We start from the raw sequence: 18170 nt of genomic DNA on the forward strand, positions 1-18170 counted from the left end.
CGGTCTCCACACCACGGCACTCACGCTCCGTGGGCGGGGGTCGGGCTCCCTCGGGCCCCAGGACACCCCGAAGCCCCGACAGTCGTGAGGGAGCCGCTCCTCCCGCCATTTCCCCTCACGAAGCACCGCAGCGCTCGCGCTCCCCCCTGATTCCCGTAGCTCAGCTACGCCCGCAGCTCAGCCGCACCTCGCCGCAGTACGCAAACGGCGCAGGGAGGGAGCAGCTGCGCGTTTCGCGTAGAGCCCGCCCTGATTCCCGAAGCGGCTTTACGACAGACAGGGCCCGGAGGGGGCGGGGCGCCACGGAGGCGGCGTAAGGAGGGCCCCCGCGTCCATCCCTCCCGCCTTCCTCCCCCCTCAGACGTGGCGGGGGAAGGACCGCGCGATGTGGCAGCGATCTGCGTGCGTGGGCCTGCTGGCCCTGGCGCTGGGCTACCTTTGCCTACTTGGTCCCCGGCCGCCCCCCTCCATCCTACAGCACCTCTCCTCCTCTCTGCTGGGCGGGCTGAGCCGCGCCGGCTCCCTGGAGAGCCGCATGGTAGCGGCCTGGCAGGCGGCCATCGTCCGCCCGGCGCGGGGCTGGGGGCGCGTCGCCGTCGGGTAGGTCGCTGTCGTGTAGGGCGCCGTGCGTGCGCGGGCCTCCAGCGGCAGGCGTGGCACAGCGCTGAGCGGAGCGGGACGGGACGGGATGGGATGGAATAGGATGAGGCTGCTGCCCGCTGAGGGCCGCTCGGCGGGGCGGGCTGTGCGCTGTGCCTCGGGACGCCTCGCCCTGCTTCGTTGTGTGTGAAATGGTTTCGTGTACTGACACGGTGACCTAGGGACGGCTGGCGGCGCTGATGGGTGTGAGGGGGCTGGTTGGACAGAGCGAGGCCTTCTAGCAAACTTAGAGGTGGGGAGAAGAAGAGCGGTGTTACTTGAGTGATAAGCGATAAGAACGTGGCAGCAGGTCGAGGGAGGTGATCTGCCCTCTGCTCTGCCCTGCTGAGGCCGCATCTGCAGTGCTGGGTCCGGTTCTGGGCTCCTCAGTTACAAAAATGCAGAGATTTTCTAGAAAGTGTAGCTGTGGGCCATAGAGATGCGTGGGGGCCTGGAGCATCTCCTGTGTGAGGAAAGGCTGAGAGACCTGGGGCTGTTCTGCCTGGAGAAGGCTGAAGGGCAGAAGGCAAGTAGGGCCGGGCTCTTTTTGGTGGTGTGCAACAACAGGACAAGGGGGCACAAAGTTAAACACAGGAAATTCCATACTAACACAAGAAAGAACTTATTGTCAGGGTGACAGAGCACTGGAACAGCCTGCTCAGACAAGTGGCGGAGTCTCCTTCTTCGGAGATACTTACGACATGCCTGGACGCCTGCCTACCTGTGCAACCTGCTTTAGCAGGGGTTGGACTCGATGATCTCTAGAGGTTCCTTCCAGCCCTTACAGTTCTTTGATTCTGTGAGTGGAATCAAAGGGAAGAAATGAGAGAAGGAAGGGGATAGGAAAGAGCAGTGGGCATTAAAACACCTGTGTGTGCCTGGTGAAGTCCAGCACTCTTTTTACCCTGCAAAGAAAGAGGGTTGGGGAAAGTTTAGGAATGTCACATCGATCTGAAAAGCAGGGTTTAAATCTGACCATTAAATTTGGTATTATATGTAGCGCTTGACTCACTTTCTTTTGAATAGAAGGACTTGACAGAATAACTTGTCTTTGACCATGAGGTTCAACCTTCAAGTGTTGAAAAAAGTTATTCAGCATAATGAATGCACAGCTGATACAGTGTTACAGTCTGTCATGCTCTTGAGTTATGGTTGATGCAGACTTTCTGCCCTGAATATGTTGCAGGTAGTTTTTCTTCAAATGTCTCATGCCTTCTCTTTCACCACACCTTCACTGGAAGAGACAGTTAACTTCAGTTTGTTCCTTGCTTCCTTTCCTTAAAGGGACTGATTGCGTATGTATATATATATAAAACAGATGCCCACACCAGACACCCAGGGCCTCAAAGTTCACCAGCAGAAGCAGTTCATTAGTAGCTCATTCCTGCTGTTGGGGGAGTTTATTGAAAGCAAGAAGTGTGTTAGCAGAGCAGGGAGAGGGAAGACAGCTGGAAGATGATTAGAAGCGTCTCACTTGAAAGAACTGTTACTTGGTTTAGGTCCCCTCGTGTCTTTAATGATCATTAAAACATGAGATTGCTGACCTTTTGCTGCGGCGAGACTGTGGCTAAAACACCACTGATGCTCATTGCTTCTTTGCTTTTCTCTGCAAGGCGAGGGGATTTTTCTCTCTTTAGCATATCAGCTGATGCACAGCACAGAGGATTTCTGTTCTAATATGTGTTACAACCTGCACTGAAAACCCTTGAGGTTTTTCATGTCCTTTATTCTGTACGATGCAGCCTTGCTGTGCTTGGGAGCAAGTCATGCATCAAAGGTCACTGACGAGGAGGAATGGCTGTGTGTTCTGAGCTGGCATGCAGCAGGCGGCGGTACTCAGAGTGTTGTGGACAGATGCTGAGTAGGTTGGAGATATTGGGAAAGCTTTGCAGATCGTTTGGATCCCTGTTGTGGAAGCATGGGATGGAGGAACAGAACCACAGAATTGTAGGGGAAAGCACAGCTAAGAACAGTTCCAGAACCACAGAATGGTTCAATGGTTCCACGTTGGAGGTGGAAGAGACCCTTAGTGGCCATCAGTCCAACCGCCCTCACCCACAGCACATCAGGTGCTCAGAGCCCCCTGGCTGACCTTGGTGTCTGCAGGGACGGGCCATCGCTGCCTCTCTGGGCAACCTGTGCCACTGCCTCACTGCCCTTAGCGTGCAAAACTTCCTTACATCCAGCGAATATCTCCCCTCCTGTAGTTTGAAACCATTTCCCCTTGTCATGTCACAGCAGACCCTGCCTAAGAGTCTGTGCTCTTCTTTCTTACAGCCCCTTTAGATGCTGAAAGGCCACTTCATGTCTCCAGAGCCTTCTCCTCTCAGGGCTGCATGGCCCCAGAAAATGCTATAGTAATTGCTCATGTGAGCTTAGTAAATATGTTGCTTATATCAGTGTCTCTCTGAAACCCAGGAACAGGAACAAGTGCTCATAATTTTGCCCTGAAATACACTAGTAATGGATGCTAGATGTTTCCTGGGGACCTGGTTCCAGCCCAGAAACTTTCCTGCTCTCTTTGTATTCGATTCACTGTGCTTAAATCGCTGTAGTTTGTAAGGGGTGGGGACTGGAAGGCTTGTGCCACAGGTGTGATTTCATCCAAGTCTGCTAAGTCAGTTCTTATAACTTCCCAACTGGTGCTGGACTCTTCTGTTTGCGAGGAGGAGGTGGGCTATCTGTGGAACTTCAGGATGATGCTTTGGAAGTTGTGGTCTTTAAGTGTTTCAACTGAAAAGTGTCTCACTTCTTGTAAACAGAGCTGGTCCAGGTATGGGCTGTCATGTAGGTGGTTCTGCTTTTTGTTACTTGGTAGTTGAAATTTGAGAGGTTGATGGGTAGATTTAAATACTTCCAGCTTTCTTTTTAACAGTTCTGAATTGCCTGTGAGTCTTAATCCAGAACTAAGACAATAAAAATGTCTTTGCTCTAGGAATTAAAACTTAAAAATGCTGTTATTATTGTGCCTGCTTTTTTTTGAGCAAGCCTAGAACAGCAAATGAGGTGTAAAACAAATTAGAACATACACAGCCAGCACTGAAAATAAGCAGCTTATGCTTTCTTGTTGCAATTTACTGGAATTTCAGAGATCCATCTCCTCGGCCCTGTGCTGGAGCACAGTTAAAACACGTCAAGAGGAGAGCACCGAAGTTCAGAACTGCAGGGAACTCGTATCTCTGTGTTCTTGCTTTTCTCATTTGGTTGGTTGTTTTTTCCTGAGGGCTGCCAGAACTCGCAGCAGACCTCGCTGGCTGGGAAGTGATGTCACTGTATTGTCTCACCAGCGCCCCAGCACACAGTGGTTTTCCTTCTCTGTTTCAGCGTCAATGCCTGCGTCGACGTGGTTCTGTCCGGCGTGAAGTTGTTGGAGGCACTTGGTCTTAAACCCGGGTTGGGAAAGAATCATGACGTCCTGAACTCCAGACAGGACCTGAGAGAAGCATTCACTCACTTCATGGAGAAAGGAGCGGCTGCCGAACGCTTCTTCAGCGACGCAGAGTCCTTCCATCACATAGCACAGACTGCCTCGCAGCACCCTGGGGCACAGGTACGTCTTGCCCATGAAGATGAGGTTTGAGAAGCTTCTTTCTTATCTTCTGCATCATCAACAGTTCTGTTCTACCTAGGGAGAGCACGAGTCATTTGGGGAAGAAGCTATGCTATAGCTAAGAACAGAACTCTGCACTGAGTAGCAGGGCTTTGAATAGCCCATGCTTTGCTTGCATTCTTCAGACCAAAATGTCCATCCGAGATGGCTCTGTATGAATTCTACTGGAGATATTTTCATGTTTCATGGGAGCCAGATGGGGTTGATGATATCAAAGAGGCTCCAAAGTCTTGTAATGAGGCAGAAAGCAAGGAAGGAAATGGATTAAGTGTTAAGAACACTCCAGTTAGCTTCAGCACTTCAATGCAGGGTTCATATTCTCCCTAGAAGATGAGGTAATGATGAAAAGAAGGAATTAATTTACCTGAAGCCTACCTTCCCAGAAGCAAAGTTTTTTTGCTCTGGTTACACTGGGTCTTCTGAACCTACTTGGTACCAGTTAGCTCCTTGTCCCAAACTGTTTAATGCAGAAGCAGCTTCCACAATTCTGCTCACGTTGTGTGGGCACGGGTAGCACTTCTAACCCTGCCTGCAAACTGGATGAAATATTGTTGCAACTTTTAAATGACTGCTAGTTTGGTTTGCTGATTTAAACAAACAAACAAACCTGAAAACTTGCAGAGTTATGAGAGGGAATGTTTGTTACATATTAATTGATTCGTTAGAGGGTTGTGCTTTACCTGAGGACAAAGACTTAGGTTTCAAAAAAAACAGGGAACATGAAAGCTGTTGACATCTGGCAGAATTGTAGTTGTTTTGCCATCAGCCCCAGTGAGCTTTGCTGAATTCTCTCATGCTGGGACGTTTGCTGAAATGCTACAATCTTGAGTCTTCTGCAGGTGACTAAGCATGTGTAAAGCTATCAGAGCAAGGCAGTGCCCATACCTGCCCTTGTATTTTACAGCTTTACGTTGGAGGCAATGCTGCTCTCATTGGTCAGAAGCTTGCAGCAAATCCAGACCTGAAGGTAGGTGTTCCAAGAATTTCATGCTATTTGCTCATCTTTAATGAGGCTTAAAGTACATCCCTGTAGATTTGGGAGATTTTCTTAGGGTACAGCGGAACACGTCGTTGGCCTTATAGACTGAAAAGCACAGCTGACTTGTTTAATTCTTAATTCACATCTGTTGTCTAGGAAATGGTTGCTAGTTTATTGCTCCCTTTGAGTTATTGGCTTTTGTCTTCACGTTCCCTCAAATAAAACAAATACAAATCCTTGTGTCATCCTAATCCTCTCAATTTTTGCTCTCTTGTTTTAGTAGAAGCCGGTTTCTTTTTTCAGGTGGTCGTGTGGAGACCACATTGTTTGAAAGAGATCGGTGTAAGAACCTCAGTGAGGTTGGGAAAGTGAACAGAGCTTGGTTCTAAAGCTGTGCTGGCTTAAGTCAAGATTTCTGTAAAGTGAGCAACCAAACACTGAAGGGAATACATTTTCCTGTATGAGAGCTGTCTCACTCGTCAGCTGCTGTTGAGATCAACAAATTTGAGACTGATGCATACACGGAGTGGCTTTCAGAGAATAAGATGGCTACTTCTACGAACTGAAATGCTGGCAGGGGATCCCTGATTGGTTTTCTTGTTTCCTAGATCCTCCTTTGCGGCCCAGTTGGTCCCAAGCTCCATGAGCTACTAGATGACAACGTGGTTGTGCCACCTGAATCCATGCAAGAAAGAGATGAGTTCCATCTTATCCTGGAGTATCAAGCAGGTACCTTGCCAAAGGCTGAATGCTAGATGGGAACCCTGGACGTCGCAAAGATATTCCTGGTTTTAAAGTTTGTTGATTTGTTGTCGTGGGGTTTTTTGAATCAATTAATTCCAAAAGGCCCCTGTAAGTTATCAGTGCTGGCAGCTGTCAGTGGGCTAATCTGGTAATTCTTTGTGCTGCAGGGAGCTGTGGTAGGTAAACAGACACCTTACATTCCTTTGAAACTTTACTTCTTTGTAATGCAATTACTGTAAATGCTGTCTCATGCTGCTGTGCTGCCATCCCTTTGGTTCTGTATTCTCCTGTGCTACAGCCTACAGAAATGAAGCATACTTTGCACTTTGTTGATATCCTAAGCAGACATGGAGGTATAATTGGGCTGGCAGTAGCTGTTAGTTGGGAAATCATGCCTCCACATTCCAGCAGGCTATCCCCCAAAATAATCTCTGGATACCTGGTCTGATTTGCTTCTCTTCTGAATGTTTGTCCCACCCCAGGTGAAGAGTGGGGACAAGTGAAGGCACCCAACGCCAACCGCTTTATCTTCTCCCATGACCTCTCAAATGGGGCCCTCAACATGCTGGAAGTGTTCGTGTCCAGCTTGGAGGAGTTTCAGCCTGATCTCGTGGTACTTTCAGGACTGCACATGATGGAAGGCCAGAGCAAGGAGGTGCGGCACAGACGTCTTATGGAGGTAAGACACTCAAACGCCAGCATCTCCTTAACTTCCATTCCAACAAATGCGCCTCAGCAAACTTTTGGCTTCCCAGGCTTGAAGTTGTAAGTAGGCCACATCTTCAGGTCTCTGCATGCTACAAGAAGAATGCAAACTGGAAGGATGGCACAGTCTAGTCTTGTTGGATTCCGTGGGTTGTCTACAGCAAAAGAAGTTCTCTGTTAGTGCTGACTGGCTGGCTGGGCAGACTGATATCGTTCTTGGAGCCTGGGTAGTGGCTGATTACACTTCTTCTGTTCCACATGCTAAGATGATCAAAGTTATAATCAAGACTTCTTTAAGTGTTATCTCTTAGATAACCCAAATGCCAACATCTGCTTTTGAGCCCTAGGGAGCTGTGCCAGGTTGCCTGTCTCACACCTGAGTGCCCATCTCAATGCACTAGTCTTTTTCCTCTTCTAACATCGACTGTTTTATGGCTGTTTCAGACATCTCACGTTTCTGAAACAGACTGCAGGAAAACTGATTATAACCTAATCTACCCCCAGCTCAGCTCTGGAACTCTGAAAAACACAAGTTGTTTGAAGTCGTTCTTATTCCCTTTAGCAGGAATGTGTTTTAGATGTTTTTGCCTTTGCCCCTGCAGGCGGTAGCCTCCATCTCTGACATTCCTACTGACATTCCTATACACCTGGAGCTGGCCAGTATGACTGATCAGGACTTTATGAGCAACATTGTGCATCAGGTAACAAAAATGAGAGGACGTGCTCTTTTTATCGGTTTCCTTTTCTTTAGTATCACAGTGTACAGCCTGGTGGATGAACAGAGAAAGGAAAACTGGAAATTAGTTCTCTTAGTCCCTTTGATGAAAAATTAAGAACGTGGGTTTAATGCCAGCTGATGCATTCTGAACACTTTGAGTTTTCTCTGCTGATGTTAACAGCTCAATGCAGTGACTTGGGGCTTAGCAGAGGACAGATCTGTTTTTTTCAGCTCACAGAGTATGGTCTCCTTGCAAGTTTCATTGGTTATCAGGTCACCTTCACCAAAGAGTAGCATTTTTTGCAGATCTGAGCTTATTCAGCAGCTGTTCAACAAACTTGCTGTGTAGACATAGCATGGGCTCTGTTCTCTCTGGTGAGGTTGTCTGGCCATCAGGGAAAGATGACCAAGGAGAATGTCACAACTCCACAGGTACAAGTACCATCAGTTGGTTTAGATATAGCAGGATTGCAGATTTCTATTTAAATTTGAGCGTTTTAATTTCAACAAACTAAATTTCCTGCAGTCCTTCCTTCTTGCCAGTCCTGATGGTCCACTGTCAAAGCTGACACGGTTCCAATCCCAGTCTTAGGAATGTTTCGTGTGGATTTGATACTCAATTCTCCTTAAAGTGTGTCTAGAAAATTAATTGCACAAGATGTACAATAGTCAGCAGACTGTAACACACTTCTGTAGAATGGATGAGAACCGATCTCTCTCCGAGAGAAAAAATCCTGTTCCCATGTTGCTGTTAGCAGGTCTTTCCCCTGGTGAACTCCATCGGTCTGAACGAGCAGGAGCTGCTCTTCCTCACACAGTCAGCCTCTGGTCCCCACGCCTCCCTGGCTTCCTGGAACGGCGTCCCCGACGTGGGTGCCGTCAGCGACATCCTCTTCTGGATCCTGAAGGAGCACGGGAAGACTGCGGACCGGGCCTCGGATCTCACACGGATCCACTTCCACACGCTGGCCTACCACATCCTCGCCACAGTGGACGGGCACTGGGGCAACCAGGTGGCTGCCGTGGCTGCCGGCGCCAGAGCGGCAGGGGCGCAGGCCTGCGCGACAGAAACCATCGATACTAGCAGAGTCTTTCTTAAAGCTCCTCTGGAGTTTGTCACCTCCCAGATAGAGGCTCCTTCCAAAATATCCTTAAATCCAGACGAGCCAGTGGTGCATTGGCACAGAGAAGGCATCTCCTTCCATTTCACGCCTGTTCTGGTGTGCAAAGATCCCGTGCGGACCGTGGGACTCGGGGATGCTATCTCAGCTGAAGGACTGCTATATTCAGAAATAAATCTTCAGTAGAAGACCGAGGTCCCCTTTGTCTCCAGTACTGTACGGTGTCTGAGGAACCGTGCTGTTATCACTAGGATTTCAGCCGGCGCTGATATAGGAACAGAGTCAGGGTGCGGTGTGTTTTCTGGGTATAACAGAAGAGCCAAAGAACAATTCCAGGTGTAAACCGTCAGATACATTCCAGTCGCTTTGCAGTGACTAGAACACCTCACGTTTAAGTGCAGAGGTTTTCATATTTAATGTGAAAATTGGCTTTTCTTTGTCTTAAGTATTTGGGGGGGGACACAATCAAAATCCACATTTGGAGGAGGTCTGCTCTTTGTAACTGCACGTGGGTTTGTCTGCTAGTGCTGGAAAATGTGGCAGCCCTGAGAGCTTCCTCCCCATGGATCCCAGGGAGAGCACAGTGCTGCTCAGCCCTGTCTTGCTTATGATAAAGTAAAAATAGAAAACTCCTGCATTATCTCCTCCCAGCACATGGCTAGGTGGCAGGAGCAAACCTTCCGCTCGCTCCATGTGCTGATGAAATCTGTTCCTGCCAAAATTACCTCTCAACCTCAGTGCCCCTGCGGCGGAGGGAGCCAGAGCCCGAAAATGTGATGCACGCTGTACCTGCTCCTTCAGTGCACAGGTGGGCTCAAGGCAGTTTAAATTATTTTGGGTATCTGTTCTTTCTGTGACTGACAGGATTCGACTCGTTGCCTGCAGTTAGTCTTGGGGCAACTGAAAGTGAAGATATTCAGGGTTTATATTTGGGGAGACAGCTTTATTTTTTTGTCGGGTAAACAACAAAACGTTACCTGTGTCTGCTACGTGCTGAACCCCAAGAGCACAGCCACAGGGGCTCGCTGCTTGCTCCCTTTGCTAACAGCTGCTTATGTGGGGTGCTGTACAGCTTACAGCAACCTGTTGAGTGCTGGAGACTAATTTTTTGTTGGGAACTCCTGAGCAGTTTTCTACAGTTTTGCTGCCTTCTGTTCAGATGGATTTATTAGGGAAGGGCCCTCAGAAGCTCTAAGTGTTTAGCAGGGAAGGCTGATGGGAGCTTTTTTTCCTTTGATGAGGTCACTGTCTTTGCTCTGGACAGCCTTTTAAATTAAAAAAAAAAAAAATTAAAATAGAGCTGTGTCTTATCAGTCGAATTGAATAGTGTCATGGCCTTGCTAGTTTAGAAACCTTGTTTAATCTGTGTATTGTTTAATACGTTATTTATATTTTTTACCTTTTGCTAACAGCCCATCACTGATTGCACAGCATCAGTATTCTTTCTGTCTCTTTTCCAGCATAGCTTTGTCTCTGCCACTTCCAGTTCCTATTTCCATAGCTATCATACGGATATTTTCAGTGTGACAGTTAAATGTGTCTGTGCAAACCTGTGCTGTACCAGGATCGTAGGTCATCCGAGCAGCAGGAGGAGAGTCAGGATCACCGAGGCTGGAGCGACCTGTTTCAGCAAGGCTGCTGTATGGCATTTAGTGACGTCCTCCTGGTGGAAAACACCATTGTGAATGCTCTGTAAGGACAAAGATTGACAGCTGTTTGAACTTTTATGGACACCATGCAAAATGTTATCTGTCAGCATGTATTTAACTGCTCCTCTCCCTCTGAGCAAAGTCGTCTGTGAGACGAGAGAAACGGTCAGTGCTGTGTTTTCCCACTGCGTGTCCCACGCTGGCCTCCCGCTGACTCTCAGTGTGTATCTCAGTGCAGGATCTCCTCAAGACTGGACGCCTTTCTCTTCAGTGTCTTTTTAAAAGTTATTATTTATAAACTGTAGCGCGGGACTCGAAGTTCTGGTTTAGTCTTCCTACAGGAAAAAAAAATAACAAATAAAAAACGTCTCCTGACAACCGTCTGCAGGTCTGAGGCCGTCAGCAGGGGCGTTGTGTAACCTTTGATCATGGCTGGCTGGGACCACCAGCAGCTTCCCTGGCATCGGACCAGGCAGCGTGGATTCTCAAGCGGGAAAGGAAAGCAAACCAAACCAAATACACACAGCTGTCACGAGCGCTGGTCCTGCTGCTCTGCTTCCCCGTTCTCTTCCAAAAACATTTGCTGATAGGAGGCTTGTTGGGCTGTGGTAGCCTATTTTGGCTATTTAAAGTCAGGTAACTGTCCCAAGGGTAACTTTGGCTTGTACTCAACACAAATATTACGAGTTTAGATTCAATCTGCTTTCACACACCTTGTTGAAATGGAAACGGGCAGCAGGTTTTTAGCACAGGATGAAAGAGCTCCCCTGAAGTACTTTTTAAGTGGGAGGGCTGGAACTTGTCCCTGGACTGGTGTTTTCATCCATCCCCACTGCATTATTGTTGCTTGGGTGCTTTGTTTTGTTTTTGCTGTGAAACACAGCCGGAGCACATCTGGCAGGACTTTTGTGGCCTGTTTGTCTTATGAGTATTCAGTGGTTTTTAATGGACTGGAGAACCAGTGGCATGAAGCAGGGAAAGTTTGGATAAAAGCACGGAATTAAGTTTAAACTCAATGATCATACCACAGTAGTAGCTTCATTTTGGGGAAAAATAAATACACCTGTAGATTTGTTGGTTGAAATACCAGGACCAGAACCCTTAACTAAGTCTGTCTCACATCCCACAGTCAGGCAGGGAGGAGATTTGAGAGGGAAATTGGAATATTGAAGCTTGTCTTTGTGCTTTGTTTTACAGGTTTGAGTGGCTGGGGAAGCAAACCTCTGCTGCATGTTCAGCCTCACACTCCCAGACCTCACTCCTGTCTGCCTTCCCCTCTAGCAGCAGAGTCTGATGAAACTCTTTAGCCAAACTTCATTGTAGACGCAAAAACAATCTCTCCTCTGTTCAGAGATGTCAGATTAAGTTCTCAATCTCTTCTCGATAGATGCAGGTTGGAAACAGCACGCCTGGGCATTGCCTTCTGCACCAGAAACCTGAGAGAGGCATTGGTGCCAAACAGTCACTGTCCCCTTGGAAGGTGAACCTGCTACCAGCCCTCCCTGAGTTCATAGCAGCTGAAGGAAACAAATCCTGGCAGCTAAGGGTGAACCACTGCATTAAAATGCAAGCGGGGGAAACAAATATTCTGAAAGCCTCACCTGTGATCTTCTCAGGAGAGCTGCTCAGCACAGCCTGGTTAAAACTGGATTCAAAGCTCATCTGTTTCAAGAACCACTGCAGAAGACTGATTTTAGCACGGTTTGGTTTCAGAGGGTGATGCAAGCTTTCCTTGTGGAACTGCTTTCATAGAAACTGGCCCTGGCAGACGAATCACTTGTATTCTGTGTCCTTTTGTAGTGTATCTATGTGTGGAACTTATTCCTTAGTAAAGCTCACCGTTCTCCGTTCAGCGCTGAGGTTTGCTTGCCTCTGCAGAAAAGTCCTTGCCCCTGCCACGAGGGAAATCCCCCACGCTCGTGGCCTATGCAAGGCAGGGTCCACCTCGCTCACCTCGTCTGCCCGTGACCACAAGAGGGCAAACACGGCAGCGGCTGGGTGCTGCATCAGCCCGCATCCCGCTGCTCCTGGCTGAAGCAAGCTCTTGCTGCCCAGGCTTCGAGAGCTGCGGTGTCTTCTGTTTCTTCCCCGAGAGGTCGTCAAGTCACAGTGCGCCTTGTGTAAGCACTTTGAATTACCTTATTAACTGATGAACTTTTTTTTTTCTGGAAACAAAATGTCCTAAAGCAGGTGGCTTCTGCTTCCCTAGAAATTCAGCTCATTATTCTTTTCCATCTTATGTTTTCAGTTAGGAGGGAAAAATAAAACCAATGCCAAAGTAAGAATTATGGCTGATGCCAGAAGTGGCTTTTGGAACACAAGTGGTGCTTTCCAAATTCCTTCTGTGATTTGGTACAGGCCTGCTGAAAAACCCCTTGCTTATTTCAGTTGAAGGAACAGTCCAACCTCATTCCCATCACTAGAGAGCATAGAAAGCTTCTATAAATACACTGTGAATTTTCTGTATGCAAATACTGCCGCTGCAGCCCTCGGGAGGAAGAGGAGAGGGGACGGGACAAAGCAGTGCAGTAATATTTATTATCCAACATAATTACATATTTAAAAACACCTCCTCAGACACGAAGCTCCCTTCTGCTCCCTTCCAAAGCAGAAAGTAACAAGGTGCTACTGTTCTTTTTCACAGAGAATTAATCCTCTGCATAAAGCTCTGTACCTTTGAAGGAATATTTCTAACACCTTCACAGTGCCTCCCTCAGCAGCACACCCCATCAGTAACACACAGCACTTGCCCTATAAGAGCCCCTAGCAGCCAAGAGAACAGGTGGCCCAGGTGGGACTGGGTGAGCAAAGAGCCTCACGTGCCTCAGGCAGGCTGTGGTCCTGGTTCCTATGGCCACCTACGAGATGAGGCTGCTCCCCCAGAGCAGTTCCTTAATGCCACAGTCCTGAAGTTAAACCTACCCTCCTTACAACAAGCAGCTGGAGAAAAAAGCTTCCTGTGTCAGCAGTGCTGTGACCACTCTGTTCCACACGCTGCTCCTTAAATGGAACTTCCCAAACCTGCCACCCATTATGGTAAGCCCAAACAATGACAAGCAATGGCTACAGAAAAATACACCTCGAACAAAAGCTTTAGGGGCTAGAGATCATTCCCAGCCCACCCCTGCTCTGTACTCCTGGCCTCCTGCACAGACACTCCTTGACACCGCAGTGATCTGCAGTGTAAAAAGTTTAATGCAAATAAAATAGCTGCACTGTACCTGAATTACACTGCAGCTCGTCTGGTTTGTTTCAGTTGGTGGCTGCTGCACAAAACCTCTGATTCCTTTTGCTCTAGCACAAGGAAAGCATTAAAGAAGTGCTGCTGCAGGGATGGATTGATAGAAAGCCAACCAGCAGAGGACAGATGAAACGAAAAGAAGCCACATTTGAGGTAAGCAGGTAGTTTTGGCAATCAAAACAGACAAAGCAAAGGGATCTTACTTTTAGTGGCCCCAGGGGAGCAGGGCAACACTTTGGGTCCCTGCTGCACTCTAAAAGCACATCAACATCGCTCTGGATAAAAGCAGCTAGCCAGAAAGAGCTGCTGGAGGACGTTAAGGTATCCAGGGCCGTGGTCATGCTGCTTTTGCAGGCTGCTGCAGGAGGTTTCCATTACAAACCTCACTCCACTGGATGTGTCGATTATGAAATCATGAAAAAAAACAGGAGCTTATTTTTAAAAGCTCATCAGGCTTATTAGCATATGAGCCGAGCCTTCCTGAAGCTACAGCTTCTTTGGGCTGAAAGTGCTGCACTTTCTGCTTGGAAAAGCAAAATCCCAAGTCCCACAGCAACACAACTCTATGCAGCGGGGAGGAAGAGTGAAAACTACACTTACTTAACCCAGTTACTGGTTCCTTACGTAAAGCATGACAGGCTCAGCTTAGTTCCCCAGCACAGTTGTTTTGAGGGCCTGTGTCAAGCTCTGGATAAATCAATCCCAGATGCAAAAAAACTGACAGAAGCGGAGAAAGGAAGGCTAAGATTTTTCTCTTTGAGAATAAAGATGTTTCTCCAACATCTCAGTAGCACAGGGGCATTAAGATCTCTTGCTCTGCTCACCACGGGGCTACTTTGCCTTCTTGCAGCTCGCAGAACTGAATCTCCTGAAAGTCTCACAAGGAGGACATAACTCCGTTCTTCAGAGCATGGCTGCAGCTTTACTGAAAGAAATTCAGCACTGAAGCTGACCATGGCAAGCCTTCTCAGAAAAGATCTTTATTTTCCCCGGAAACCAATCTTTGCCCCATGTTGGGAATACTAATTCTAAAGGAACAACTTCAATCACAGGAGCACAGGGCTTCGCTGAGCCTCATTCACCCTGTTTCTCAGCAAAGAACTTGGAATTTAGGACTGGCTGACTTCTGTGCTGCTGCACACTCCCTGCTGAGCCGCCATCCTCCCCCCTCCTGAGGAAGCAAGGGGTGACTGCACTCGCAGCAGCCACGCAGTGTCCTCAGCTGATTGCCTCGGTGACTCCCGGGACCAGGCAGAGACCTCGTGCTAAAATCACTGACAGAAACGCCACCTCTATGCTAACTGACAGCGGGATGAAGCCACTCCAGGTCACAGGAGGTCGGGTCGGGTCAGGCCCACGCCTGCCCATCCTACTCTGCGGCCTGACGGCTCTTGTGCTTCTCCTGCCGCTGCTCCTCGGCCTCTGCTGGCGCTGAGGTCACCTGTGGGCCTGGCTGTGAGCCTGGCTCTGGTTCCAGGGGCAGTGAGGGAGGCTTTGCGAGGGGAGTGGATGCTCCGGCACCTGGGGAGAGAAGTGAAGGGATGATTGCATACATTCTGTGCATTCTTTGGCACCTCTGAGCAGCGTGGAGACACAAAACAACTGCAGCTCTTCTTTATTCTGATTTCTTCTGCCTAGCATGAAATGTATCAGCAGCACTCAACTCTTCTGCAACTTACCCAGCCAGAGACATGACAGTAGTTGGAACTCTGCTGAAAAGAAGCTGAGGCAGTTTCTCATTTAGCTGGGCTGCCACAATAAGTCAGCAGAAACTCAGGAGTTAACTCAAGCTTTGGTAGGGAAAATAGTTCCACTGCATCTGATTTGTACTCAGACTGTAACCAAAGCCACAGCGCAGTTCTCAGCTCACAGTTTTAGCAATCTCAGGGAGAGCTTCCCAGCGGTTAGCAGCTCCTTACAGAACAAAATCAGAGCAGGATACTGCCACACCAGAGTTATTTCTACACTTATATCTAAGCTGATAGCTAATCTTACGAGCCAGCTTTGCTGATGTGGATGATAAGGCCTTTCGGGTAACCCCTGAATTTCCACTTTTTTATTTTTCAGCTTCCATGAGAAATGGAGCAGGTCCTTAGGGGTGCCACAGAAATGGCCTGGATTACACAACCTTCCTCCTGTGCCACAAACCACAGGAAACAAAACACAGAGAGACAGAACATCGCTGCAGTGAGCAGTGTCTCCACTGCACTGCTCCTGGGAAGCTGAGGGGTGAGAGGAGGTCAGGATGAAAGCGATGGCTCAGGAGATGCTCCCACACAGCAAGCTGCAGCACATACAGCTATCAGCCTAAGCCTTATAAGGCTGAAGGGAGCTCTGTGTAAGTAAGTAAATACCTCCCTAAACACATGCCATAACCAAAGGGAGAGAGGTTTCTCTTCTCCTTTCCCATGGTTTCACTTCACAGCAATGCGAAAGAGAGGTACCTGATGGCAGCTGCATGCTTTTCCCATAGCCAGCAGCTGAGGACATGGCTTGACCCAAGGCCTGGTTGGAGCCCAATGGCTTCCCTGACGGAGCAGCTCGCTGCTTGGATTTAGACTCTTTAGCAGGCCTCGTCCAGACTTGGCTCTCCCCGACCTGCAGGGCAGTTCCCATCTTTTGGGCAACCTCCACCATCTTCTCAAACAAAACAAAAAGAAAAGACCCTGATAGACAGGTACACTTCAGACAACAATGAAGTCAACAGAGAAAAAGAGCTGTGCGGGGCTGGCAACTGCCTTGGTGCTCGAGGGAAACATCTCCACTAATTCATTCTCTTAATTAAGAGGGAATCTTGTCTTGCTGCGTATTGATTGAAGAACTGGGCTTCAAAGAGCAGAAATGAAGCACGCAGCTCGCAGCAGGTGACTGCTCTACTTAGAGCAGTCTTAGAAAATCTCATAAGCAGAATTTTTCCTAATAATTGGACTCAAAAGTCAAACTTCCCCCTTGTTTGTTGCCAGCCTTAATGTGGCCATTTAGTTCCCGCTGACAACTCTCAAGCACATACCTCGGGGTCAAAATCCAGAGTGCTGCTCTCCTTCAGTGCAACGACCTTCTTCTCCATCTCCTGGTACTGGCAGAGGGCCCCCTGCTTGTCGCCGTGGTTATACAGCAGCACGGCATAGTTCAGGTTGACGAGGGGATTGCACCTGCAGCACACACAGCACGTTTGTGATCACTGTGGGAGGAGAGGTGATCTCTGTGCTGGTTACCTCGGGTTACCCACAGTTCTGCTGGTTGGTGGGAGAGCGCTCGGGGTGGGTCAGCTCAGCAGGAGCACCTCACTGATGGTATTCCACAGGCTGACACACTACAGAACACACTGTTTACAATTCATTTTCCCTGCCTCCTCTCACTCCCTCCCCAGTAAAATGTAAAAGTGTGCGTGCTGCCGTAGGGGAACATCCAGAGAAGCAGAACGCACAGGTACTGTCTGACACAGAAAAATGCAAGGCGGGCTCTGCCCCAGGAGCTCCTGCTCTCTCACCCAGGCTCAGCCCTGGAAAAGCAGAGGCCGCCTGTGGCCAGACCGAGGCGCAGACGTGCATCTCTGCACACAGGAGAGTAAGGGGCGCTTTGTGCGTTTTGCTCAAGAAACACGAGGGACTGCTGCCCTCTCCTGGAGCACGGCTGGGACAGCTGGAGCCGTGCAGGTCCCTGGCACCGCGCCTCCTTGGGGAAAGGCGCAGGAGAGCAGGCTGCTACCGCTCAATAAACAGCAAGTGTCATCTGCAGGCCAGGGCCATCCATCCTCACTAAGTTATATGATGGGGCTGCAAGGAAGAGACCATTAGAGAAACCTGATAGCATTCATAACCATTGGATTTCCTTTAGCGGAGAAATTGGAACACTGATCCTGCAATAAAAACACATCCGGGCCAGGCAGTTCCTGACCTGCCAGGGAAGGAAGCCTGTGGGGACAGGGATTCAGCCATTAAGTAACTGTGGGAAATGCAAGGCACGTCAGCTGAACGAGGCCTTACAGTCTCTGGATGTTCCTCCCAGCAGCCACTAGCAGCTGGGGTTCATTTTTGCTTTGATTGGGTTTGATTTTCCCAGTAAAACTGAAGCTGTAGCATCTTGCTTCTGCCAAATCCTTAGGCAAAGTAGTGGAGCTACATTTCTATTCCTTCTCTCTGATCAAAGGGCAGAAACCCACAACTTTGTCTGAGCAATCTTCAGATCCTGCACCCCCTGCTAGGCACGAAAGTCTGACCAGGAAAGCCAGGCAGAGAAGTCGACTGGACATTGGTCAGTAATTTTGGTAGGAAGGGTTGATGCATAACTGCAAAATGCTCTCACACTGCAATGCATTTGCAAATGTCTGACGATGGCTCGTACAGGTTCAGTTTCTCTGAGGCTGCTCAGACGTACTGACATTTAGAATGGATGCAGAAGCAACATTTAGATCTACTCTGCAATTGCGTCGACACATAAAACTCATGCAGAACCTCAGAACCAGATGGATGCTCTGTCCTGCATGCAAGCCATGCAATTCTCAACAAAAATCTCAGAGTATTTACAAAGAGAACTGCACTACGGCGTCCAATGCTAATTTCTGAAACCTGAAGCTTGTTTTAATGGGCTTGGAAACTTCCAGAACCCTTTAGTTCCAGAATTAAGCCTGGTGTGGACTAGGCTGGAGGGGAACAGGGAGCAGTATTCCTTTAAACACACCAATACATGCCACCTCATGGTGACTGCAGATGGAAAGAGCCTGCCCTGCAGCTCTGCTGCCAGCATACAAACTGCTGGGCTCAG

At 48.6% G+C, this 18170-nt stretch overlaps 2 protein-coding genes across 4 annotated transcripts in view; one reads left to right on the forward strand and one right to left on the reverse strand.

The window, feature by feature from the left end:
* Positions 1 to 374: 374 nt before the first annotated feature.
* Positions 375 to 10540, forward strand: ADPGK (ADP dependent glucokinase). 2 transcript variants are annotated; one of them, XM_042824332.1, is made up of 7 exons: positions 375 to 600; positions 3964 to 4189; positions 5154 to 5216; positions 5837 to 5957; positions 6455 to 6651; positions 7280 to 7378; positions 8151 to 10540. In XM_042824332.1, the coding sequence occupies exons 1-7, from the start codon at positions 386 to 388 to the stop codon at positions 8700 to 8702; spliced, it is 1473 nt and encodes a 490-aa protein (XP_042680266.1). In that variant the 5' UTR covers positions 375 to 385; the 3' UTR covers positions 8703 to 10540. The 2 variants fall into 2 exon arrangements, with proteins under 2 accessions (XP_042680266.1, XP_042680267.1); XM_042824333.1 differs by having other exon boundaries at positions 8154 to 10540.
* Positions 8435 to 18170, reverse strand: part of BBS4 (Bardet-Biedl syndrome 4) — a 37487-nt gene continuing 27751 nt past the window's right edge. For both annotated transcript variants that reach the window (XM_042824330.1, XM_042824331.1), the window contains 3 exons: positions 16417 to 16558; positions 15851 to 16043; positions 8435 to 14927 (listed from right to left, as the gene is read on the reverse strand). In XM_042824330.1, coding sequence (XP_042680264.1) covers positions 14776 to 14927; positions 15851 to 16043; positions 16417 to 16558 — 487 coding nt within the window. In that variant the 3' untranslated portion in view covers positions 8435 to 14775. The remainder of the gene's footprint in view (positions 14928 to 15850; positions 16044 to 16416; positions 16559 to 18170) is intronic.

This window comes from Centrocercus urophasianus, unplaced genomic scaffold (assembly GCF_019232065.1).
Source record: "Centrocercus urophasianus isolate 14NV4802_14NV808 unplaced genomic scaffold, USGS_Curo_1.0 seq_23, whole genome shotgun sequence".
In the NCBI taxonomy this organism is placed as follows: domain Eukaryota; kingdom Metazoa; phylum Chordata; class Aves; order Galliformes; family Phasianidae; genus Centrocercus; species Centrocercus urophasianus.